This window comes from Ranitomeya variabilis, chromosome 5 (genome assembly GCF_051348905.1).
Source record: "Ranitomeya variabilis isolate aRanVar5 chromosome 5, aRanVar5.hap1, whole genome shotgun sequence".
Taxonomy (NCBI): Eukaryota; Metazoa; Chordata; class Amphibia; order Anura; family Dendrobatidae; genus Ranitomeya; species Ranitomeya variabilis.
Genome location: NC_135236.1, coordinates 430570271 through 430597447, shown reverse-complemented (window position 1 = coordinate 430597447; position 27177 = coordinate 430570271). Strand labels below are relative to the sequence as shown.

General features: G+C 40.5%; 1 protein-coding gene across 1 annotated transcript in view; it reads right to left on the bottom strand.

Moving 5' to 3' along the window:
- TRHDE (thyrotropin releasing hormone degrading enzyme) overlaps positions 1–27177 on the bottom strand; it is a 1510236-nt gene that overhangs the window by 769419 nt on the left and 713640 nt on the right. The window contains exon 4 of the mRNA XM_077265293.1: positions 4911–5065. Within this exon, the coding sequence (XP_077121408.1) occupies positions 4911–5065 (155 nt within the window). The remainder of the gene's footprint in view (positions 1–4910; positions 5066–27177) is intronic.

Sequence of the window (27177 nt, the reverse complement as noted above, 5' to 3'; positions counted from 1 at the left end):
TGAATGCTCATGAATTGTGGAGCTACCTAGCGCCTGACAGTGCTATCCTAGACACAAGAGCACGATCCTCCTACATCAAACCAGCAGCGACCACCAGTAGAGCACCTTGCCCAATCAGTGCGCTTTCCTGGCCCTAGTTACAGTGGCTAGTGGCATCCGCCAGAGCGGCACTGTACGCCCTCTGTGCGGTAATCTTTAATCAGTCCTGACAACTGGTCAGCGAAGGGTGGGAACTCCTGCTTGATTTCAGCATTTGACTCAGGGCGTCTTCAGGTGCGAGCTCAAAAGCCACCGAGGGTCAGAGTGAGATCAATCACCAGCATAGTGGGGCTGAGTTTCAGGGATCCCACTGGCATCGATCTGCACCCTGTGACTCCTAGCAAGGCACAGCATTTCCTTTGTTTCCCTCCGACTCTGTGAAGCAACAGAGTTCACATCAATACAAACCGGGTGACGGAACCCGTGTTTATTCTGGCGTAGTACCGCCATATAGTGCCGCCATTACCAGAAGCAGGTTCCATCTCTGCATGGTTTACCCCGGGCTGCGAGTGCACCTTTTACTATCTTTATATTTATTCGGTGCGCTTCGCCAGCCCTAACAAGGTGCATGCCTGTTGTGAAATTGGATTCTGGGCTCCCCCGGTGGCCACTTGTGGAATTGTACTTGTGTGCATCATCCCCTCTGTTCACCTGCTCCTATCAGGATGTGGGAGTCGCTATATAACCTTGCTTCTCTGTCAGTTTCATGCCGGTCAACAATGTAATCAGAAGCCTTCTGTGCATGTTCCTGCTACCAGACAACTCCTAGCTAAGTTGGACTTTTGTCCTTGTGTGTTTTTGCATTTTGTTCCTGTTCACAGCTGCTGTTTCGTTACTGTGTCTGGAAAGCTCTTGTGAGCGGAAATTGCCACTCTGGTGTTATGAGTTAATGCTAGAGTCTTAAAGTAATTTCTGGATGGTGTTTTGATAGGGTTTTCTGCTGACCATGAAAGTGCCCTTTCTGTCTTCATGCTATCTAGTAAGCGGACCTCGATTTTGCTAAACCTATTTTCATACTACGTTTGTCATTTCATCTAAAATCACCGCCAATATATGTGGGGGCCTCTGTCTGCCTTTTGGGAAAATTTCTCTAGAGGTGAGCCAGGACTGTCTTTTCCTCTGCTAGGATTAGGTAGTTCTCCGGCTGGCGCTGGGCATCTAGGGATAAAAAACGTAGGCATGCTACCCGGCCACTTCTAGTTGTGCGGCAGGTTTAGTTCATGGTCAGTATAGTTTCCATCTTCCAAGAGCTAGTTCTCATATATGCTGGGCTATGTTCTCTCGCCATTGAGAATCATGACCGTTTGACCGGCCCAAAAAAGGGTTAAATTACTGGCTGAGAAAGGAGAGAAAAAAAGAAGTCTGCTACAATTTTTTTTTTTTTTCCTCTAGTTCTGAGTGTGCTCTTAATTGAATCACTTGCTAGTTTGCCTATGCTGCAGCCTTCCTCTCTTTCTCTCCTTCTAATCCTTGAATGGCTCTGTGTTCACCTGTTTCAAATGGATCTTCAGAGTGTAGCTACAGGTTTGAATAATCTCGCCACAAAGGTACAAAATTTGCAAGATTTTGTTGTTCATGCACCTATGTCTGAGCCTAGAATTCCTTTGCCTGAATTCTTCTCGGGGAATAGATCTCACTTTCAAAATTTTAAAAATAATTGCAAATTGTTTTTGTCCCTGAAGTCTCGCTCTGCCGGAGATCCTGCACAGCAGGTCAGGATTGTAATTTCCTTGCTCCGGGGCGACCCTCAGGACTGGGCTTTTGCATTGGCACCAGGGGATCCTGCGTTGCTCAATGTGGATGCGTTTTTTCTGGCCTTGGGGTTGCTTTATGAGGAACCTCATTTAGAGCTTCAGGCGGAAAAGGCCTTGATGTCCTTGTCTCAGGGGCAAGATGAAGCTGAAATATACTGCCAAAAATTCCGCAAATGGTCTGTGCTTACTCAGTGGAATGAGTGCGCCCTGGCGGCGATTTTCAGAGAAGGTCTCTCTGATGCCATTAAGGATGTTATGGTGGGGTTCCCTGTGCCTGCGAGTCTGAATGAGTCCATGACGATGGCTATTCAGATCGATAGGCGTCTGCGGGAGCGCAAACCTGTGCACCATTTGGCGGTGTCTACTGAGAAAACGCCAGAAAATATGCAATGTGATAGAATTCTGTCCAGAAACGAGCGGCAGAATTTTAGACGAAAAAATGGGTTGTGCTTCTATTGTGGTGATTCAACTCATGTTATATCAGCATGCTTTAAGCGTACTAAGAAGCCTGACAAGTCTGTTTCAATTAGCACTTTACAGTCTAAGTTTATTCTATCTGTGACCCTGATTTGTTCTTTGTCATCTATTACCGCGGACGCCTATGTCGACTCTGGCGCTGCTTTGAGTCTTATGGATTGGTCTTTTGCCAACCGCCGTCGTCGTGTTGGTCCTCGGCTTTGTGTTGGGGACTTGGTGTGGTTGTCTTCTCGTTTTGTCCCTATGAGGGTTTCTTCTCCTAAGTTTAAGCCTCGGTTCATCGGCCCGTACAAGATATTGGAGATTCTTAACCCTGTGTCCTTCCGTTTGGACCTCCCTGCATCCTTTTCGATTCATAATGTTTTTCATCGGTCATTGTTGCGCAGGTATGAGGTACCGGCTGTGCCTTCCGTTGAGCCTCCTGCTCCGGTGTTGGTTGAGGGTGAGTTGGAGTACGTTGTGGAAAAGATCTTAGACTCTCGTGTTTCCAGACGGAAACTCCAGTATCTGGTCAAATGGAAGGGATACGGTCAGGAGGATAATTCTTGGGTCACTGCCTCTGATGTTCATGCCTCCGATCTTGTCCGTGCCTTTCATAGGGCTCATCCTGATCGCCCTGGTGGTTCTGGTGAGGGTTCGGTGCCCCCTCCTTGAGGGGGGGGTACTGTTGTGAAATTGGATTCTGGGCTCCCCCGGTGGCCACTTGTGGAATTGTACTTGTGTGCATCATCCCCTCTGTTCACCTGCTCCTATCAGGATGTGGGAGTCGCTATATAACCTTGCTCCTCTGTCAGTTTCATGCCGGTCAACAATGTAATCAGAAGCCTTCTGTGCATGTTCCTGCTACCAGACAACTCCTAGCTAAGTTGGACTTTTGTCCTTGTGTGTTTTTGCATTTTGTTCCTGTTCACAGCTGCTGTTTCGTTACTGTGTCTGGAAAGCTCTTGTGAGCGGAAATTGCCACTCTGGTGTTATGAGTTAATGCTAGAGTCTTAAAGTAATTTCTGGATGGTGTTTTGATAGGGTTTTCTGCTGACCATGAAAGTGCCCTTTCTGTCTTCATGCTATCTAGTAAGCGGACCTCGATTTTGCTAAACCTATTTTCATACTACGTTTGTCATTTCATCTAAAATCACCGCCAATATATGTGGGGGCCTCTGTCTGCCTTTTGGGAAAATTTCTCTAGAGGTGAGCCAGGACTGTCTTTTCCTCTGCTAGGATTAGGTAGTTCTCCGGCTGGCGCTGGGCATCTAGGGATAAAAAACGTAGGCATGCTACCCGGCCACTTCTAGTTGTGCGGCAGGTTTAGTTCATGGTCAGTATAGTTTCCATCTTCCAAGAGCTAGTTCTCATATATGCTGGGCTATGTTCTCTCGCCATTGAGAATCATGACACATGCCTCTTCATAAATCTGGAGCATCTTGTCAATGACTGAAGTAAGGTTTCTGGCATAGGGAACACTACTCATGATGAATTAGACATTTTGATCGAGCTTGGAGAAATCCATGTGAAAATTGCAAAAGTTTCAAAAGGTTTGCACAACTCCGATTTGCACCAAAATTTTCGGACATTTTAAAGCAAGTTATGCCTTATTTCTCAAAAATTGCTTTGATGAATTGGGTCCATAGAGTTTATACATGCAGCTCTCATTGCTCGTGGAGCCAATTGGTATTTTGCAGGAAGCAGCTAGAAACCTGTAGGTGACTATATTTTTACTTTTTCTTTCTTCTCTCCTATCTTTTAATCAATTTTTATTTGCAGAAATTGAAGCTCTAACTGATAAAGTATATTTATCACAGTTATTTAGCAAGGATTCTTAATCTAGATTAAAAAATTTATAGTTCAAAATATAACATTCACTTTAAAATTCATTTTAAATTAAGTCAATATATTAAACAGTACTGCGGCATTAGTAAGTAATCATTTGAAGCTATAGCCTTTTGGTTTCTTTTAAGATGTGTATAGCTTTCATTGAATAGTCATTTTTCACATCTGTAAATGCTATTGTTAAGGTAAAGATTTTCTTCAGCTAAGTATAATTTAAGCTGAGCTGCACCTTGAACTTTGGTAGAATTTGGCCCTATACCAAACAGTTTAACTTCCTCTTCAGATCCAGACTGTAATGTATTCTTATTCTTATCATAAATTATCTTCAACTTCATTCTCACAATTTTGATATTACTTTTAGGCTAATACATAGACTTAAAAAAATACTCTCTCAATATCTGCCTTTTAAAAATGCTTTAAGATGCTTACTGGGTATAGGCTTCAAGGTTTTTGCAAAACCACATTAGGAGTTTTGCTTTATTTTTATTGACCATAAACAAATGAATAGAGCAATGTTATTGAATGCAATCCACGCTCATAATTTTCATGTTCAATTGTTATTTGATGAATAGCCATGATTTCTATAAATGTAGGAGGTCCTACAGAAGTTGAGAAGCTCATACTTAATAATATCTCAACACACTCCATGAAAAATTAACAAGAAATTATAGAAACTAGTAATTGTAAAATTAACTGAGTTGAAGATTTGCAGCAAACTTAAAGTAAATATTTGTATTTGATTATGCGATAATTATAGAAAAATAATGTTTAGAACCCTATTAAAGATAATTTTAATGCTATAATGTTGCTTACCTGATGACAAATTTCATGCACAATGACCATGGTGACATCCAATAAATATGAAATTGAAGAAATGCTTTGGTCAAGAAGAATTCTTTGCTCCACAAATACACTTAATCCCCAGTTTTCCATTGCAGCGTAAGGATGTTTAGGTACAGCTAATAAGTCTACAAAAAAGGATAAACATGTTTCAATACGATGAGTTTTATACTGCTGCAGTATGTAGGCACACAGTACTTCATGTCTATATGCTGTATTCAAAATAATTTGAAGTTTTTCTAGATGCTTTAAAGTAAATACATCACTTTTTATATACTGTACACTGTTTATTGTATGTATATTCTAAACAGCATCAGTTTTGTCAAATTGGAGAAAATATATTAGACAAAAATGCGGTGCGGCAATAAACTTCCACATTTAGTCACTGGCCAACTGAGCCTTATGACAAATTCAGCCTAGCATTATGCAGCATTACCTTAAAAGAATACAATAAAGCACAATATGCTGCTTTATATATACATCTTATAAATTATTTAAATATACATAATGATATGATTAGTCTGAGGATCACTGTTAGGTTTCTTAAGGATAAAAAAACAGGATAGATAACATAATGGAAATATATTTTGAACTTTGCTCCCTGAGATTTTATAAAACATACACAGACAGTATTAAAGACTAATGATGATCCGATTCATGGTTTCCCAATTCTCTGATCAATTGACTCCTACTTCTTACATAAATACTTGTTCCCCATTTAAGACAAAAAAGTATGGAAACAATATCTGTATTAAAGCCTTCTTTGTTTTAAATAATAGGAATATTGTTCTGAAAAATTAGGGTCCAATCAGAAAATCAGTACATTTTCCATTTTAGATACATGCACAAAACAATGAGTTGCACAAGTTAATACAATTAAAAAGAGAGACATAGCATGCCTTGTGATGTAAATCTCAAGTAAAGTTAATTAAACTCTATTACATTAATCTTTTAAATGAGACAGCAGATGTTCCAGGTCATGGTTGCATTGATTTTGCATTGACTGCATCTACTGATTAACTGTTATACCTGTTGCAAATTATGGCCAATTCTATAGAAGATGCATAAAAATCACAAATCATAGAAGTAGATTTGAGCGGACTATGTAGCTAAAGCCCTGTATAATGTCTATGAACAATTACCCATTAGACCCCAGTCCAGAGCCTCTCACCTAGCCAAATCAGTTCTCATGCTTCGCACTGACAAGGGCCAACAGCCCGAAACACTGTCTGCGAATTGAGATACTGATTTGGCTTTTATCCTAAGTCATATTGCACGACTCGTTAGAGGGTTGATTGTGACTTGTAGGATCCCTACTTCCAACCGGTGGCGCTATAGAGTTAAGTCCTCTTTTTCTCAGAAGAGACAATTTGCATATTTAAATTCCAAGAGGAGCATTGCACGGCGAATAAGCCTCCTTACCTTGACAAGCCAGCTGGTATGTCGCTCTCAATAAGGAGAAATGTTACCCCTTAGACCCCAGTCCAGAGCCTCTCACCTAGCCAAATCAGGTCTCATGCTTCGCACTGACGAGGGCCAACAGCCGAAACACCGTGTCTGCGAATTGAGATACTGATTTGGCTTTTATCCTAAAGGTACCTTCACACTAAACAATATCGCTAGCGATCCGTGACGTTGCAGCATCCTGGCTAGCGATTTCGTTAAGTTTGACAGGCAGCAGCGATCAGGATCCTGCTGTGATATCGCTGGTCGTTGGTTAAAGTTCAGAACTTTATTTGGTCGTCAGATCGGCGTGTATCGTTGTGTTTGACAGCAAAAGCAACGATACCAGCGATGTTTTACAATGGTAACCAGGGTAAATATCAGGTTATTAAGCGCAGGGCCGCGCTTAGTAACCCGATGTTTACCCTGGTTACCAGTGTAAAATGTAAAAAAACAAACAGTACATACTCACCCTCTGATGTCTCTCACACGTCCCTCGCCGTCCGCTTCCTGCACTGACTGAGCGCCGGCCGTAAAGTGAAAGCACAGCACAGCGGTGACGTCACCACTCTGCTGTTAGGGCCGGCACTCACAGTCAGTGCAGGAAGCGGACGCCGGGGGACGCAAAGGTGAGTATGTACTGTTTGTTTTTTTACATTTTACACTGGTAACCAGGGTAAACATCGGGTTACTATGCGCGGCCCTGCGCTTAGCAACCCGATGTTTACCCTGGTTACCCGGGGACCTCGGCATTGTTTGTCGCTGGAGAGCTGTCTGTGTGACAGCTCTCCAGCGACCAAACAGCGACGCTGCAGCGATCGGCATCGTTGCTGTATCGCTGCAGCGTCGCTTAGTGTGAAGGTACCTTTAGTTATATTGCACGACTCGTTAAAGGGTTGATTGTGACTTGTAGGATCGCTACTTCCAACAGGTGGCGCTATAGAGTTAAGTCCTCTTTTTCTCAGAAGAATTTGCATATGAACAATTAGACATTTACACTAATGCTTTGCACTTTTGTTAACATTTGCCTTTGATAATTTCATCTGAGTACAGTCTCACAACTCACATTTTCTTTACATTTTTATATAAGACTAGATGGTAGCCCGATTCTAACGCATGGGGTATTCTAGAATATGTATGTAGTTTATTTATGAAGATTTTAGAATGATACATTGAATACACAGGAATCGGCCGTCCGGCTGTGACCAATTAGCAAAGTGTGGTTCAAATCCCGCACCAATTCACGGCCGGACTGCGCCTATCGCTGATTGTTTGTAGCTGGCCACGTAGTATATAGCACAGCCACGTAGTATATAACAGCCCACGTAGTAAATAGCAGCTACGTAGTATATTGCACAGCCACGTAGTATATAGCACAGCCACGTAGTATATAGCACAGCCACATAGTATATAGCACAGCCACGTAGTATATACCACAGCCCACAGAGTATGAAGCACAGCCCATGGAGTATATAGCACAGCCACGTAGTATATAACACAGCCCACACACGTAGTATATAACACAGGCCACATAGTGTATAACACAGCCCATGTAGTATATAGCACAGCCATGTAGTATATTGCACAGCCCATGTAGTATATTGCACAGGCCACATAGTATATTGCACAGGCCACGTAGTATATTGCACAGCCCATGCAGTATATTGCACAGCCGACATAGTACATTGCACAGCCCATGTAGTACATTGCACAGCCCAAGTAGTACATTGCACAGCCCACATAGTATGTTGCACAGCCCACATAGTATATTGCACAATCCATGTAGTATATAGCACAGGCCACATAGTATATTGCACAGCCCACACAGTATATAGCACAGCCCATGCAGTATATTGCACAGCTACGCAGTATATTGCACAGCCCACGCAGTATATTGCACAGCCCACACAGTATATCGCACAGCCCATGCAGTATATCACACAGCCCACTCAGTATATAGCACAGCCCATGCAGTATATTAACTGCAAAATTCCAATAAACATCATTGGTGGAGTATGAACATCACACATTTATTAGTGGTGTACACATACGTAAATACGCCACCCATGTATGGACAAAGGACAACTGCCAGGAGACTGAAAACCAGAGACAAGAAGCATGCAGTCATAGAATCCCATAAAATACAATTTTATTGATAATACATCATAAAAACCATATCAAAGAAACCAGACAAAGTGTAGTGAGACTGGTAGATGACAAACAGATGCCAGTAGCAACATGAAGGAAACAGTAGTCACCCAGGGTATATAGTGACCCCTAACGCTAGCCCAGGCTCACCGCAGGGGAAAAATAGCAAACAACATGTCATAAGGATAGTATATGTCCAATATCAAATAAGCCACAATAGCAAGTGCTATAGAACTCCCATGTCATTGGTGAAATCATATGGCTACAGACATGAAGTGAACAAAGTAGTATATTGCACAGCCCACGCAGTATATCACACAGCCCACACAGTATATAGCACAGCCCATGCAGTATATCACACAGCCCACGCAGTATATCGCACAGCCCACGTAGTATATCGCACAGCCACGAAGTATATTGCACAGCCCACATAGTATATTGCACAGCCAACGTAGTATATTGCCCAGCCCATTTAGTATATTGCACAGCCACATAGTATATTGCACAGCCCATGTAGTATATTGCACAGCCCACGTAGTATATAGCAATGTGGGCATCATATCCCTGTTAAAAAAATAATTAAAATAAAAAATAGTTATATACACACCGTCCGTTGGCCCCCGATCCAGGCAAAGCGGTTACCGATGCTCCTCATGTGCTCCGGTCTCAAGAGTGCATTGCGGTCTTGCAAGATGATAACGTAACGCGTAATGGTCTCGCAAGACCGCTACGTCATCATCTCGTGAGATCGCAATGCATGGAGCGGTCACCGGAGCATCGAGAGGAGCGGGAAAGGCCTGTTTTGGATGCGGGGGCCGACGGACGGTGAGAATATAATGATTTTTTTATTTTTTTTATTATTTTTAACGTTAGATCTTTTTACTGTTGATGCTGCATAGGCAGCATCAATAGTAAAAAGTTGGACACACATGGTTAATAGCAGCATTAACAGAGTGCGTTACACCACGGCATAACGCAGTCCATTAGCGCTGCCATTAACCCTGTGTGAGTGCTGACTGGAGGGGATTATGGAGCAGGCACTGACTGCGGGGAGAAAAGAGCCGCCATTTTGCCGCCGGACTGTGCCCGTCACTGATTGGTCGTGGCTGTTTTGCCGCAACCAAGCAGCGACTTGAATTTCCATGACAGACAGAGGCCGCGACCAATGAATATCCGTGACAGACAGACAGAAGGACAGGAAGACGGAAGTGACCCTTAGACAATTATATAGTAGATAGTCAAACTTCTATAACATTTACAATGTTTCTTTCCACTGCAAATATGAAAATGGGCAAGTAAAATCTGTGTGTTTCAGATTCAATTACAAAACGAAATTTCAAAGGCACTATATATGCTACATAGCATGCACTTTTTAATAAGTTAGTCACTTTTCTTAGCAATTACCCTGTACAATTTAATTGATATGAAGTATGCAATTGTTGGTAAGCGTGGGCCATAATCTTCCAAATTTGGCTTTGTAAATATGACATCTTTGCAAAGTAAGGTTTATATTTTAGTGCTGTAATGCATTACGGATTTGACAAAGGAAACAAGCAATGTGCAATAGGGTGTTATCCAGATTAAGATAGTGATAAGAAATGTATCCTTTCATCTGTGGGATTGTGTGAGACATAATATTTAAACGGTATCAAACAGGGTTCCAGCTGCTGCAGCTCTACTGGTTGGCTTGTCCAATGTGGTAATGTGGGTTGTTTAGAGATAGTGGGTGACTTGCGCTACTGGTGTGTATCTGATCAATGAGTCAGAATCAGTCAAAAATATTGGTAGTGTTGTTTATTCTCCATACATTTCAAGTATTCCAACTTTTTCTTCAATCTCTGTGGGTCTACTGAAGAAGATGTTGGAATACTTGGAAACACCTAGAGAATAAATCACACTACCTATACTTTTTGCTTGATTCTGCCTAGTTGATCGGATGCACATCAGCAACGCAGATCACTCGTAATCTCCAAACTACCCAAATAATACAATAAGGAGCATATGCAAAACCAATGTTAAACAAAACTTAAAAAAGCTTTTTAAAAATAACTGTCATAATCGATCTAAATCTACTGATGTGAATATGGAAATCAGAATTAATTTAAATTTAGAGGGGTTTTCTGTGATCACAGTCAAAATCACCATTGCTTGAGACATACTGCAAAAAGCCAATAAAGGGAAAGTTTGATGTTTTCTTAACTCAGTTTGGGTAACGTGATGGTTTTATCCCAATCATATACAGATGCCTTCTCTTCTGGACTGTGCAATGCAAGGAGTGTCTTTAGCTATGTCATTCATACAGAAGGCTGGATCCAATCCGAACATAGGTCTAATTCTTGAATGCATGCTATGTGCATTATTTCCACAGTACTTGTGTGCACCTTGATACAGCTCAGATTTATGTATCAAGACAGTTGCGAGCTTATGAGAAAATTTAGGTGTGTTGGGCAAATCTAGTGCTGACTAAGGATCCTAATCTAGATATTATTTGAGATATGTGGACTAAGAAAAAGGAAGCCAATATGGAAATGCAGCATGTTGAAAAGCAAATTTGACAGCAGTGAAATCAGGGGCTGCATGGAAGTAAAAGATTGCAAAATAGTTGGGAAGAGGGTGGGAAGGCTTTGTGTAAAATGTAAAATAGTGTTGAAAAAGTCCTTATGCAATTTCAAGCCTGCTATGGAGTTGTGTAAAATGCACTGCTCTTTGGTAATAGGAATATGAAAAAAAATCACTTTAGCTTTCTGTCTGAACAGATTACATAGAAAATTAAGAAACAGAGAAAGTTAAAAAAGGAAAATATTATCTACAACAGAATGGGAAATTTAACAATTGCAATGTACATGTATGTGAAATGCAAACAGTGGGAAAAAAAGTGATACACTGGCGATTTTGCATGTTTTCCCACCTACAAAGAATAGAGAGGTCTATAATTTTCACATGTGAGCTTTTGGCTTTTAAATTTATAAGTAAAAGTTATATTTTATCCTGTATAAGTTCTTGATATAAAATTTGGGATAATACCATCGGCTGATTAATATAGGTCTATAATTTTATAGTAAATACACTTCAACTGTGCAAAATATAATCATAGAAAAATCCAGAAAATCACATTGTACAACCCCTGGCAAAAATCATGGGATCACCGGCCTTGGAGGATGTTCATTCAGTTGTTTAATTTTGTAGAAAAAAAGCAGATCACAGACATGGCACAAAACTAAAGTCATTTCAAATGGCAACTTTTCATTAAAAAGAAATCAAGACCAAAAAATGTGGTAGTCAGTAATGGTTACTTTTTTTAACCAAGCATAGGGAAACAATTATGGAATCACTCAATTCTGAGGAAAAAATTGTGGAATCATGAAAAACAAACAAACAAAAAAAAATCCAAAACATCAGTAGTATTTTGTTGCACCACCTCTGGCTTTTATAACAGCTTGCAGTCTCTGAGGCATGGACTTAATGAGTGCCAAACAGTACTCTTCATCAATCTGGCTCCAACTTTCTCTGATTGCTGTTGCCAGATCGGCTTTGCAGGTTGGAGCCTTGTCATGGACTATTTTCTTCAACTTCCACCAAAGATTTTCAATTGGATTGAGATCCGGACTATTTGCAGGCCATGACATTGACCTTATGTGTCTTTTTTCAAGGAATGTTTTCACAGTTTTTGCTCTATGGCTGGATGCATTATCATCTTGAAAAATGATTTCATCATTCCCAAACATCCTTTCAATTGATGGGATAAGAAAAGTGTCCAAAATATCAACATAAACTTGTGCATTTATTGAAGATGTAATGACAGCCATCTCCCCAGTGCCTTTACCTGACATGCAGCCCCATATCATCAATGACTGTGGTAATTTGCATGATCTCTTCAGGCATTCATCTATATAAATCTCATTGGAACGGCACCAAACAAAAGTTCCAGCATCATCACCTTGCCCAATGCAGATTCGCGATTCATCACTGAATATGACTTTCATCCAGTCATCCACAGTCCACGACTGCTTTTCCTTAGCCCATTGTAACCTTGTTTTTATCTATTTAGGTTTTAATTATGGCTTTTGTTTAGCTTTTCTGTATGTAAATCCCATTTCCTTTAGGTGGTTTCTTTCAGTTCGATCACAGACGTTAACTCCAGTTTCCACCCATTCGCTCCTCATTTGTTTTGCTGTGCATTTCCTGTTTTGGAGACATATTGCTTTACGTTTCTGGTCTTGATGCTTTGATGTCTTCCTCTGTCTACCAGTATGTTTGCCTTTAACAACCTTCCCATGTTTGTATTTGGTCCAGATTTTAGACACAGCTGACTGTGAACAAGCAACATCTTTTGCATCATTGCATGATAATTTACTCTCTTTTAAGAGTTTGATAATCCTCTCCTTTGTTTCACTTGACATCTCTAGTGTTGGAGCCATGATTCATGTCAGTCTGCTTGGTGCCACAGCTCTCCAATGTGTGATCACTCCTTTTTAGATGCAGACTAATGAGCAGATCTACTTTGATTCAGGTGTTATTTTTGGGTATGAAAATTTACAGGGTGATTCCACAATTTTTCCCCTATGCTTGGTTAAAAAAAGTAACCATTACTGACTACCACATTTTTTGTTCTTGATTTCTTTTAGTGTTTCTAAAAGCCAGAAAGTTCCCATTTGAAATGACTTTAGTTTTGTGCCATGTCTGTGATCTGTTTTTTTTCTAGAAAATTAAACAACTGAACGAATATCCTCCAAGGCTGGTGATTCCATAATTTTTGCCAGGGGTTGTATGATTTTTAAAATTTGCACTTTATTGCATGAATTAAGTATTTAATACAGTAGAAAAACAAAACTTAATATTCCTGTAGTTCTTGACCAAATTTGCACACACTGCAGCAGGGATTTCGACCGACTTCTCCATGCAGATCTTCTCCAGATATTTTAGTATTTAGGGCTGTTGCTGGACAACATTGAGCTTCAGCTCTCTCCAAAGATTTTCTATTAGGTTAAAGTCTGGAGACTGGCAGGGTCACTCCAGGACCTTGAAATGCTTCTTATGGAGCAACTCCTTAGTTGCCATCGTTGTGTGCTTCAAGTCATTGTCATGCTGAAAGAAAAAGCCACGACTCATCTTCAATGCTCTAATTGAGGGAAGGAGGTTGTTCACCATAATCTCATGATTTATGACCTCATCCATCCTTCCTTCAATAAGGTGTAGTTGTCCTGACCCCTTTGTGGAAAAGCACCTCCAAATTGTGATGCTTCCCCCACCATGCTTCATGATTGGAATGATGTTCTTGGGATGCTTTCTTCAAACACAGCAAGTGGAGTTGATACTAAAAAGTTTTATTATGGTCGCATCTGTACCACATGACCTTCTTCCGTGCCTCCTCTGGTTCATCTAGATGTTCAATGATAAACTTCAAATGGGCCTTGACATGTGCTGGCGTGTGCAGTGGTCCTTGCATGCCCTGCAGGATTTTAATACATGATAGCAAGTGTTAAGTGGTAATGTTTGAGACTCTTGTCACAGCTCTCTTCAGGTCAGTTACAAGGTCCCCTCGTGCTGTTCTGGGCTGATTCCTGATGTTTCTCGGAAGCATCCTTACTGCAAAAAGGGATGTTGCATGGAGCTCCAGACTGAGGAAGATTGACTGTCATCTTGTGTTTCTTCCATAATAATTGTGTAATTAATAATTGTGCCAACAGTTGTTGCTTTCTCACCAAGCTGCTTGCCTATTGTCATGTAGCCTATCCTAGCCTTGTGCAGGTCAACAATTTTGTCTTTGGTGTCCTTACACAGTTTTTTGGACTTGCCCATGGTGGAAAGGCTGGAGTGTTATTGATTGTGTGGACAGGTGTCTTTTATAAAGATAATGAATTCAAACAGGTGCAATAAACACAGATAATGAGTGCAGATTAGGGGGCTTCTTAAAGAAAAACTAACAAGTGAGGCCAGAATTCTTGCTGGTTGGTAGGTGATTAAATTCTTATTTCATAACTGAGCCTGTTTTCACCATCATGAGCAGGCCAAATTTTGTAATTCTGACCGGTGTCACTTTATGTGGTAATAACTCCACAATGCTTCAACGGATCCCAGTGATTCTGAGACAGGTTTTTTTTTCATGACATATAGTACTTTATAATAGTGGTAACATTTCTTCTTAATAACTTGTGTTTGTTAAAAAATTGGAAATTTGGCAAAAAATTTGACATTTTCAAATGTTTAATTTTTATGCCCTTAAATTAGAGTTATGTCAAGAAAATAGTTAATAAATATAATTTTCAACATGTCTGCATGTCATAAAATCTATAAAATCTACATGTTTACATGAACACAATTTTTAAAATGTATTTTTTTTCTGTCAGGAAGTTAGAAGGGTTAAAAATTGACCAGCGATTTCTTATTTTTACAACAAAATTTACAAAATTATTTTTTTCGGGACCACATTACATTTGAAGCGACTTTTAGGGGTTTTTATGACAGGAAATACCCCAAAATGACATCATTCTAAAAACTGCACCCCTCAATGTGCTCAAAGCAACATTTAATAAGTTTATTAACCCTTCAGGTGTTTCATAGGAACTGAAGAATTGAATAGGAAAAAATGAACATTTAACTTTTGTTCACAAAAATGTTACTTTAGACCCAAATTTCTTTATTTTCACAAGTATAAGAGGAGAAAATGGACCCCAAAATTTGTTGTAAAAATTTCACCTGAGCCTGCCGATACCACATACAGCTCTGGCAAAAATTAAGAGATCACCACATCAAACCCTGTCATGGGCAGCCCAATCTTCAGACCTGAACCTCATCAAAGGCATCAAAGAAATAAGAACTGCTTAAATTTTTGTGCCAGAAGCAGTGTGAAAGACTGGTGGAAAGCATGCCAAGGCCCTTGAAAGCTGTGATTATAAATCATGGTTATTCCACAACACATTGATTTCTGAACTCTTCCTGAGTTAAAACACTAGTATTGCTGTTTCTCAATGATTATGAACTTGTTTACTTTGCATTATTTGAGGTCAGAAAGCACCGTTTTTTTATTTTGACCATCTCTCCTTTTCAGAAAAAAATACAAAATTTATTGCTTGGAAATTTGGAGACGTGTTGTCAGAAGTTTATAGAATAAAAGAACAAATTACATTTTACTCAAAAATATACCTATAAAGAGAAAATTCAGACAAACTGAACATGTTGCAGTTCCTAGATGATTTTGTGGCCATCTTGTGGACCAGAGACACCATGGAGATTTTTCCCACTATATGTGAGACAATGTTTATTGATGTGTGTATATATTATATATTTTACATCCTGTGTTATCTGTCTCCTATTTGCTAACATCCACTATAATTACATAACTTTATATCCTTAACTGTATCTTTTTAAGACACAACACATTTACCTAAACTGCATTAGTGTTGCTATATAAAATATTAGCTACATAAATATATTAAAATTCTTATTATTAGGAATAATATATTCAAGGTTCTAGTCTTTATTAAATACCCAGTAAAACATGTCTCGGTACTCAGCACCTACAATCTGATTTTAGTGCTAAGGACAATAAAAGCATATAGTGTAATAAATCCTTTCACATTTAGAGATGCTGTGATGCATTTATTAAGATTTTTATTGCAAAGGTGAATACTTAAAAGTTTAGTGCATTTTCAAGATTCTTTTTCCATCAGAAAATTAAAATGCTATATATTGTAGAGGAATTCTGATTATACATGCTTATTCTAATTTATGCAAAAAATATTATCCTATCTACATGAAGAGACTTAGTGATCTCATTTAAAAAGATTACTGCCTGACTGTTAAGGAGCATTTAACAATTCTACAGTGTTGCATTCTAATATGACACATTGTAGAATTTAGTTTTAAATGAATGTCATGAAATTGATACAAATTTTGAAACCTATTGCCATCTGAAGAAAACAGAAAATGATGATTTTTTTTTTCACACTAGCCACTACAGGAGTCTTATTAGACTACTTGTTAAAAGAGTTATCCAGTACTTTCATTATTTTTGCTGTTGGGTCTAAGAACTAACAGACTGGAAGCTTTTAAGGAGAACTAGTAAGCACAATTTTGTAATGTAAAGTAAAGCCATGGCTGTAATGACACTGTAAGACTGATTACTGTAACTGTGATAGGTGTGTACCCACTGCACCACGGCTGGGCCTACCATGGAGGGGCATGACTAAGTATCTAACAGGTCTTTGCTAGATCCCCTGATGGTGAAGATAGGCCGAAACCAAGTGCCACATTAGGGCAATCCCTAGGAATGCAGCAGCTGACCCATGGGTTAGAGCAGGTATGCAAGGTACAGAGGAGCGAGATAAAAGAGTAGTCAGATGGTCCGAGGTTGTGCAGGCAGCACAGGTTCAGGGTACATAGCTAAGGTCTGGAGAACAGACACAATGAGAAGACAAGCTGGGTCGCAAAACACCTTGAAAGGAACTAGATGCTAACAGCAACCGGAACCTAAGCTCAGAAAAAGTGTGGAGGGCGGAGCAGCCTAATATAGCACCTGCTAGTTGTTGATAGGCTGGGGAATCTAATCTCTGCAGGATACAGCAGAGTTCAGTTTGTGCAGGATCAAACAGTACCCTTCTATAGCCACGTGGAAATAGCATACAGATGCAGCAGTGCTGAGGAGTGCTGCAAGAGACAAACTCAACTAGTTTGCATGTCACAAAGATAAGCAGCATGGTGACCATGATGAGTAAGGTACCGCTGAGGAACCATGTAAGTTACCACCATGACATTTACTTTGATGATTTACCTTTGGTGATTAAATCTGTTTTGTTGTTCTTCTGTAATAAGCATTTGGTTTTATTTAGATCTTCTCCTCCCTGTCTGTTATTCTCCTGAGGCAGGTGGAGGGGTTGGGAAAATCAATGAATGGAAGGAGAACACTCAGTGCACAGTCCAGCCCCTGTGCACTGAAAACTAATTAGCAGGAATCTTCCAATGCTGACTAACGAAGAATTAAAGCTAAGAACATTTAGCAAAGCAGATACTGTATCACATTGTCTTTACAGCTATGTCTATACTTTACATTACAAATCATTCCTATTTACCAGCCTGGTCTGCATGGGAATGATCTCTGCCTACTTAGCCAGCAATTCCATTTTTTATTTAACCTCTCGTCAACTTAGCATCAGCAAATCATGCAGCTGCAGCGACACAAACTAAATCTCTGAGCATGCCCCAATTTCTTGGAGATCACTCGAGCATGCTTGGAAATCTCGAGTAACGAGCACACTCGCTCATCACTAGTGCCAAGTCTGACCTGACCAGCAAGATTGCTTGATTGTGGTTCATTCATGAAGATATTTGTTCCTTTTTTTTGTATGACCTGGTCTTTTTCCAAAACTTTAAATCACTGCCTACCTTGTAACTGTTTAATGATGCATGAACTATGCTAGCTATGGCCTCAAATTCTTCATGCTCCGTACTAAGGAACCTTTGCCTCCAAAATACCATGTGTAAATTTGGCCAAATTTGCAAATAAAGACTGCTCATGGAGCACAGCCTAGGATTTTTTTCCTCAAATTCCAAATATTTTAGGTGAATGTTGCAAAGAACTATAAACTGTGCCTCTTGTTTAGTGTGACAATCTTTTAGCAAAACCACTTTTCTTACAGAGATAAGGTAATTTGCTAAGTACTTTAATTTAGTACAACCAATAAATTTATTAAACCATTAACTGCAATACGTAACCAATCACACACAAACAATTCTTGACATACAATAAAAAAATCGCTTTTTATGACAAACTGTTTTTTCACTTTTCTAATACTGCATTCCATAAATGTCTATATTTTTTTGGCAGACATAGTCATATGAGGATTTGGTCCTATTCTCTTTCTATAGCCCGTCACGTGAGGTCTCACGTGACTGTGACGTCACACTAGGTCCTGCTGCGGCAGAGTACCGGGCGGCTGAGCCGGAGCAACACTGACCGGTCTCTAAGGAAGTACGAACGCAGGATTTTTTCTCTGCCACCGGCCGGGGCAGTTCCTGCAACACGCTACTTCAGAGGCAAAACACGGCACTCTTTGGAGTTCTTTGTCTGCGGGAGAAGTAAGTGCCTGGCTCCTGATAGGAGTGTGTATTACAAGCGGCAACTGGATTTGCGAACATAGAAAGATCACATGCGGCTGTGATTCCATCGGCTCTCTATTCAACTACGGATCACTTCATCCCCATAAGAAATCCTAGCAGGTAGATATAGATATTTTTTATATATATATATATATATATATATATATATATATATACATTTTATATGACTGATTGGTTTTAATGAGCATACAGTTCTTCTTATTTCTTATTAGGAGGTCCATTATTTCAGTATTAGTCCTTAGGATCTTTTTATATAGAAGGGGATATTCTAATCCAGCGCAGATAGCCTTTTTCTTTTTTCTTTTTTTCTTTTTTCTTTTTTACATAGTCATATGAGGGCTTATTTTTTCAAGATGAGGTGTATTTGGTAGTGGCATCTACTTTCCTACTTGGAGTGTATATGACTTATGAACTCTTTATGAGCAGGAATGTAAATAATAGCAATTCTGCAACATGTTTTTTTTATTGTAAATTTTACTCTATTTCCTTTTTGCACAAATAAAGTTTCATCTTCATTTTGTTTGATAGCATGATCATGTCAATACCAAATTTGCATGGATTTAATATTATCCTTGTATAATTAATACAGTTTTTGAAAAATAATCATTTGTCTTTAGGTCACCATATTCTAAGAGACATACATTTTGCAACTTTCAATTAGCAAAGTTGCATAAGGTCTTTTTAAGTGAAAAGCTGTAATTTTAAGGGTGCAATTTTGTATTTTCATTTTTGTTTTATTATAGATTTCACCATACTGTATGATTGACAAGATAATTTTATTCTGCAACTTATTGCAATTACGATGATACTCAATTTTAGTTTTTGTATATTTTATTTTGCACAGGAAAATCACTTTTCTTAAAGAAAATATCTTATTCTTTAAGTTATATTGTAAGAGCCCTTACATTTTTTATTTTTCTGTTTACGGAATAAATTGTAAATTGTTTCCATACTATTTCAAAATATATGAGACTTTTGATATTTTAAATTTATTTTTATGGGCAAGATTAGCAAAACAAAAGTACAGTATTTTGCGGCCTATAAGATGTACCCCAAATTTTGGGGAGGAAAATCTGAAACAATTTTTTTTATAAAATGGTGATGCGTCTTATAGTTCAATTTTACAGTAAGTTATGGGGACAGCTGTGTTGTATCTGGGCCACAAGATGAAGGGTCTCAATCTGACTACAGAGGTATCTGTTAGTTTGGGTCATATAGCAGACAATTAGGGCATTTTTAGTCTTCTGGTTGCCATAGCAAGTGATTGCTGTGGGATATGCCAATCGGCTGATAAAAGGAGTGATCTCATTCTGTCAAACTCATCACATGCCACAGTCATCAATGACCGTGGCATGTGGGGGTAGAGTATTGTAATTGGTGACAGCATTGGTCCATGCACATGCAGCAAGAACTCAGCTGTGTGTGTAATTCAGCCTGCCCAGCTGTGGATGACACAGGTGCAACTCCAGTAACAATGGTGTCATGATTAGGACATGGTTAATGTCCTGTTCTTTCAGGGTTAATTTTGCTGGCCTCTTTTGATCTAGGAGGGGTATTTATACTTATGCCAGACTAGGATTCGCTGTCAGCTTTACTTTTTGTTCTAGTCTGTGTGCCTGACCTCTGGAGTGCGTGCCCGGTTTGCAGTTGTTTTCCTTGATCTTCGTGCATTACTCTGTTTGTTTTTTCTTCTGGATTTCTGGCCTCTGGCTTTACTTCTGACAATCCTCTGTCTCACCCCTTTGGTAATTCGTGATCTCCTGGCTCTGATCTTAGCTTGTTCGACTACTTTTTGTGTTTATCCTTTCTCTCTTCCCCGGCATCTGGCTCTGCCCCAATCACCTTCCACTCTGTCACATGGTTCAGGTCCTGTTTGTACCTGGTTAGTAACCTGGTGCTTTGCCCAGCTCCCTTGCTGCTGTGTGCAGTGTTTCCCACATAAGTATGTGACAAATGGCAGGCCTGAGACATAACACTTGATTGCAGGAAAGCATTTGCAATCGGTATGTACAATTACCTTAATTTGTGGAAAATGGTTAACAAAGTATTAACGCCTTAGTTTCAGAGCCAATTTGGTACTTAATGACCAAGCCAATTTTTACAATTCTGACCGTTGTCACTTTATGAAGTTATGGTTCTAGAACGCTTCAATGTATCCCACTGATCTGATCAATTTTCAAACTTTTAATTTTTGTACCCTTAAATCAGAGATTGGTGTCACACAAAATAGTTAATGAATAGCATTTCCCACATGTCAACTTTACATCAGCACAATGTTAAAAGTTGACCAGCGATTTCTCATTTTTCCAACAAAATTAAAAAAAACATTTTTTTAGGGACCACCTCACATTTGAAGTGAGTTTGGGGGTCAATATAACAAAAAATACCCAAAAGTGACACCATTCTAAAACCTGCACCCCTCAAGGTGCGCAAAACCACATTCAAGTGCTTCACAACAACTAAAGCTATGTGGTAGGAAAAAATAAACAATTAATTTTTTTCACAAAAATTTACTTTGGAACCATTTTTTTTACTTTCACAAGGTATCAGGAGAAAATAGACCACAAAGTTTTTTAATTTATCCTGAGTAATGCCAATACCTCATATGTGGGGGAAATCCACTGCTTGGTGGCATGGCAGGGCTCAGAAGGGAGGGAGCACCGTTTGACTTTTTGAACGCAAAATTGGCTTGAAACAATGGTGGTACCATGTCACGTTTGGAGACCCTCTGATGTACTTAAACAGTGGAACGCCCCCAATTCTAACTTCAACCCTGTCCCCAACACACTCCTAACCCTAATCCAAACCCTAACCTCAACACACCCCTAACCCTAATTCCAACCCTAATCATAACCCTAACACAACCCCTAACCCTAACCCAAACCTGCCCGTAATCCCAACCATAACCACAACCCTAACCCTAGCCAACCCTAACTTTAGACCAATCCTAACCATAGCCCTAACCCTAAATTTAGCCCAATCAAAACTTTATTCCAACCCTAACCCTAGCCCAACTCTAATCCTGTTTAGTTTGTTAGTTTTATCATAGAAGATGTAAAAACTTTCAGTGCTATGCTCTTGCTTGCTAATGTTCTCATAATTACGAACCACATCAATAATTGTCAGTCTCTGACTGCAGAATTTAACATGCGCCAACAGGGATGCTTATCATTCCACCTGTGATGTAATCGTGGGTAGCTGATGGGTTATCATGACAGCTGAGGGTTTGCTGTAGACTCCTATTCTTGTTATTACGATCTTCCAGTGAAAGCGAGACCAAGGCTTATTCATTGCTATGTATAGCACAAACAACAAGATGATTCCAGCTTTAAGTCCCATAAGGAGACTAATAAATACAGTAAAAAGTTTAAAAATGAAATGAAAATAGTAATACACAAAAGATCACATTACCCCTTTTGCACCATTAAAAATAAAACAATTAAAAAACTAAAATAAAATTATTTGGTTTATCTGCATTTGTAAAAGTCTGATAGGTAAACAGGGTAATGAAAAAAAGTGAAAACACTAGAATTACATTTTTGGGTGGCACAACATTACAATAAATTAGAATAAGAGGCAATCAAAACATTGTATCTACCCCATAATGGTATCAGTAAAACTGTCAGCTCAGAGCGCAAAAAGTAAGCCTTCACACAGCCCAAAATTCTGAAAAATGCAAACTTTTCTGGTCTCGGAAAAATGCAACAAAAGCAAGATTTTTTTTTAATTTCCACATTTTTTAAATTAAAAAATATATATAACAAATCCAATAAGTATATAGGAAGTGGTACCAGTGTACTTTTGATTCAATCCCTGTGACAGAGGATGGTTCTCCTATTTTAGAGCTTCGCAGCTTAAACGCTTGGATTCAAGGTGCTCAGCATATGTACACACGATTAATTAGCATTAGAAAAAGTATGCGGCACTCACCATTGCTTTCGTGAAGAAAAGTCCTTTATTCCATTAAGCAATTACAGGACATTAATTGTGGTTTGCAAGGTGCAGAGGCATGCGAGAGAGAGAATGAGGAGGATGACAGCCATTTTGCGTGTCTACTCTTCAATGGCTCAAAGTGAAGCGTAGACAAGTGAAACAGCGGTCATTCTCCTCAATTCTCTCCATGCATGCCTCTGCACCTTGCAAACCACAAGTAATGTCCTGTAAGTGTTTGATGGAGTAAAGGAGTTTCTTTAGGAAGGCAATGGTGAGTGCCCCATTCATTTTCTAATGCTAAAAAAATATATACATATTCAGGATTTACGTACTCATACTGACCTGGAGAAATATATAGTGCCAGGTCTATTTTATCATACAGTGAACATGGTAAAAAAAAAAAAAAAAAAGAATCATTTATGAATTGTACTTTTTTCAATTTCAATGACCTTGGAATTTTTTTCTGGTTTTCAGTACACTTTGTGATAAAATCTACAACTCCTCCTCAAAAAAACAACCTCTCATATGGCTATATTGAGAGAAAAATAAAAAAGCTATGGTGCTTGGAAGAAGTGGAGGAAAAAACAAAAAAAGTGGAAAATGGCCATTGTCAGGTTACCACCGATGCATAGGGGCAATCTCGAACCATGTCCTCTGCGGTCTCCCATTCTACCCCAGACGCAATGGAGTCTGCTCAGTAGAGACGTTGGTCCCAGCGTCTGGCTCAAGCTGATACTGTGCGTCTGATTACAGCTGCCGTCCCAGGTTCAGCCTTTGTAACCAGCATTGATCATCGGTGAGCAGATGTTCCAAGTCCTGATTTTCATCTTCTGAGCATGCCCGTGGGACGACCTCTCATTGGAGATTGGAGGTCACATGCTCAGGGGCTGTAGCTTCTCCGATTGGACCACCAGGAAGGTCCCGGAAGGCTACAGCTATGAAAGTTTTGCATGTCCACTTGGCCATGTGCTAGTATAAACCAAAATTGTGTGTGTGTTTGTATGATTGTATCTTGTGAAAGCGCCTTAATGTTTCCCTTCCCTCTGGTTGTTGCATGGGCATTAGGGTGAGTGGAGCGAGGGCACAGTGCCAGTCTGTGGCTTTGCCACCACCACACACTTGGTCAGCATCTTTCGTGGCGTACGCAATCGTGACGCCGCGTACTCCATGTGCTATAGCTTCCAGTATGCGGTTCCGCAGTTGCGTCCGCACTTACTGGCTGAGCACAGTTTCTGTTCAGAGTAGGGTGGGAAATCCCTTTTGAAGCCAGCATCTGTCTCCGGGCGTCCTCAGGCTCAGGCTCAAAAGCTACTGAGTGACAAAGCGGGTTCAACCACCAGCTTAGTGGGGGGTGAGTGCTAGAGATCTCACTAGCTCCTGCTCTGCTGTGCCCTGTAACAGCTAACAGGTTTCAGCTAGGGTTGAGCGACTTTCATTTTTTAAAGATCGAGTCGGGTTTTGTGAAACCCGACTTTGTCCAGAGTGGAGTCGAGTGCAGTCGGCCGATTATCGCTAAAAGTCGGGGATCGACCGAAACACGAAACCCAATGCAAGTCAATGGGGAAGCATAGTCGGCAGTGAGTGGAGGCCAGGAAAACACCTACAGTGCCCATTTTAATGCCAAAAACATCCATTCTTGTTTCTGAAGCTTGTCAATCTTAATTAACTTTATAATAATAGTTGTTCAATGGAACTTGGGGGTCATTTGGCAAAAGTTGTGGGGGGTAGGGCTGGTTCAAGGTTTTAGTGGGCCCAGGAATCGTGGACTACGTCACGGCGGTGGAGCAGGGAGAGGTAAGTATTTCAACGTTGCAAGTGCTGTGATCCTGAGCAAGCAGGGGGGCACACTCGTTCGCATTGGCACTGGCACAGGGCCCCTCAAAGTACAGCGGTGTGTTTGCACGGTGGGGGCGCCTCCCACCAGCAACGACACTTTTGCGTACTCTGAGGGGCCCTGTGCCAGTGACGTCGCCAACGAGTATGCCCCCCCCATCTGATGAAGGAACCTGCACTTTCATCTGCACCTTCCTTTTTGTCCCTGTGTAAGGTGGTATAACATGCGGGAAGGGGAACCTTACTTTCAGCAGGGTCAGATTCTGGCTGTGTAGAGTGCAAGGGGAATGTAGTGGTCTAGGTCAATGTACCAGCAGACTCATCTAGCAGTGGCTGGGCAATGGGCAGGATGAGAAGGAAACAGATATAGGGCCAAAGAATAAAGTAGGCTAAATGCAGTTCAAAATTGGTAACAGGACTAAACAGGCGGCATTGCTTTGTTCAGTGGAGTAGCAAACCCAGGAGCAGCAGACACTGTTTTAAGGGCCCAAACACACTAATAGGCCAAATGCAGTTTAATATCTGATACTTTAGGCCAAAAGCCTAAAGACTGAAGCTCAGCTTTATTCAGTTGAGGGCAAACACCAGGGAGGGGCAGACACCGTTAGTAGGCCGTAACCAAAGTTGAAGGCCAAATGCAGTTCAATATCTGATACAATAGGCCGAAAGCCAGAAGGTGGAAGCTCAGCTTTATTCAGTTGAGGGCAAACACCAGGGAGGGGCAGACACCGTTAGTAGGCCCTAACCACCAATTTTTAAAAACACAGCACTTAATGAAAGCCAGAAGGTTGAAGCTCAGCTTTATTCAGTTGAGGAAAAACACCAGGCAGGGGCAGACACCGTTAGTAGGCCGTAACCAATGTTGAAGGCCAAATGCAGTTTAATATCTGATACTATAGGCCGAAAGCCAGAAGGTGGAAGCTCAGCTTTATTCAGTTGAGGGCAAACACCAGGCAGGTTCAGACACAGTTAGTAGGCCCTAACCACCAATTTTTTAAAACACAGCACTTAATGAGAGCCAGAAGGTTGAAGCTCAGCTTTATTCAGTTGAGGAAAAACACCAGGCAGGGGCAGACACCGTTAGTAGGCCGTAACCAATGTTGAAGGACAAATGCAGTTTAATATCTGATACTATAGGCCGAAAGCCAGAAGGTGGAAGCTCAGCTTTATTCAGTTGAGGGCAAACACCAGGGAGGGGCAGACACCGTTAGTAGGCCCTAACCACCAATTTTTAAAAACACAGCACTTAATGAAAGCCAGAAGGTTGAAGCTCAGCTTTATTTAGTTGAGGAAAAACACCAGGCAGGGGCAGACACCGTTAGTAGGCCGTAACCAAAGTTGAAGGCCAAATGCAGTTTAATTTCTGATACTATAGGCCGAAAGCCGGAAGGTGGAAGCTCCGATTTAGACAGTGGAGGACAATTTGAATTAGGGACTGCAGACAGACTTAGTAGGCTGTCCCCTGTGGACCATGCATCCACCACATTAACCCATTGCGCCGTAATGGACACGTAATCTTCCGTGGCCATGCCTACAGGTCCATGCGTCTGTTGTCAGGTGCACCTTTGTACTCACAGATTGCCAGAGTGCATGGACAATGCGGTCTTTTACATGCTGGTGGAGGGTTGGGATGGCTTTTCTCGCAAAAGAAGTGTCGACTGGTTAGCTTGTAGTGTGGTACAGCGTAGTCCATCATGGCCTTATTAATAGTAAATAAAATATATAACTAGGCTCTATAAACTTTTAAATAGGTTCCAGGGGTACACGGGCAGCATTGGTGTGGTCAGTGGAGGAGTATTGCAAGTAGGTGCCGCAGACAGGCTAACAAAGGCCTAAAATAACAAACAATAGGCAGGCATGGCAGTTTTAAATCGGTTACATGGATACACAGGCAGGCAGCATTGTGGTCAGTGGAGGAGTATTGCAAGTAGGGGCCGCAGACAGGCTAACAAAGGCCTAAAATAACAAACAATAGGCAGGCATGGCAGTTTTAAATCGGTTACATGGATACACAGGCAGGTACTCCAGGCAGCATTGTGGTCAGTGGAGGAGTATTGCAAATAGGGGCCGCAGACAGGCTATCAAAGGCCTAAAATAACAAACAATAGGCAGGCATGGCAGTTTAAAATCGGTTACATGGATACACAGGCAGGCAGCATTGTGGTCAGTGGAGGAGTATTGCAAGTAGGGGCCGCAGACAGGCTATCAAAGGCCTAAAATAACAAACAATAGGCAGGCATGGCAGTTTAAAATCGGTTACATGGATACACAGGCAGGCAGCATTATGGTCAGTGGAGGAGTATTGCAAGTAGGGGCCGCAGACAGGCTATCAAAGGCCTAAAATAACAAACAATAGGCAGGCATGGCAGTTTTAAATTGGTTACATGGATACACAGGCAGGCAGCATTGTGGTCAATGGAGGAGTATTGCAAGTAGGGGCCGCAGACAGGCTATCAAAGGCCTAAAATAACAAACAATAGGCTGGCATGGCAGTTTAAAATCGGTTACATGGATACACAGGCAGGCACTCCAGGCAGCATTGTGGTCAGTGGAGGAGTATTGCAAGTAGGGGCCGCAGACAGGCTATCAAAGGCCTAAAATAACAAACAATAGGCAGGCATGGCAGTTTTAAATCGGTTACATGGATACACAGGCAGGCAGCATTGTGGTCAGTGGAGGAGTATTGCAAGAAGTGTCTGACACAGTTATTACTCCCAAAAAATAAATAGATGTTAATGTCTCGCTAAACATCTATAAATAAAAAAAA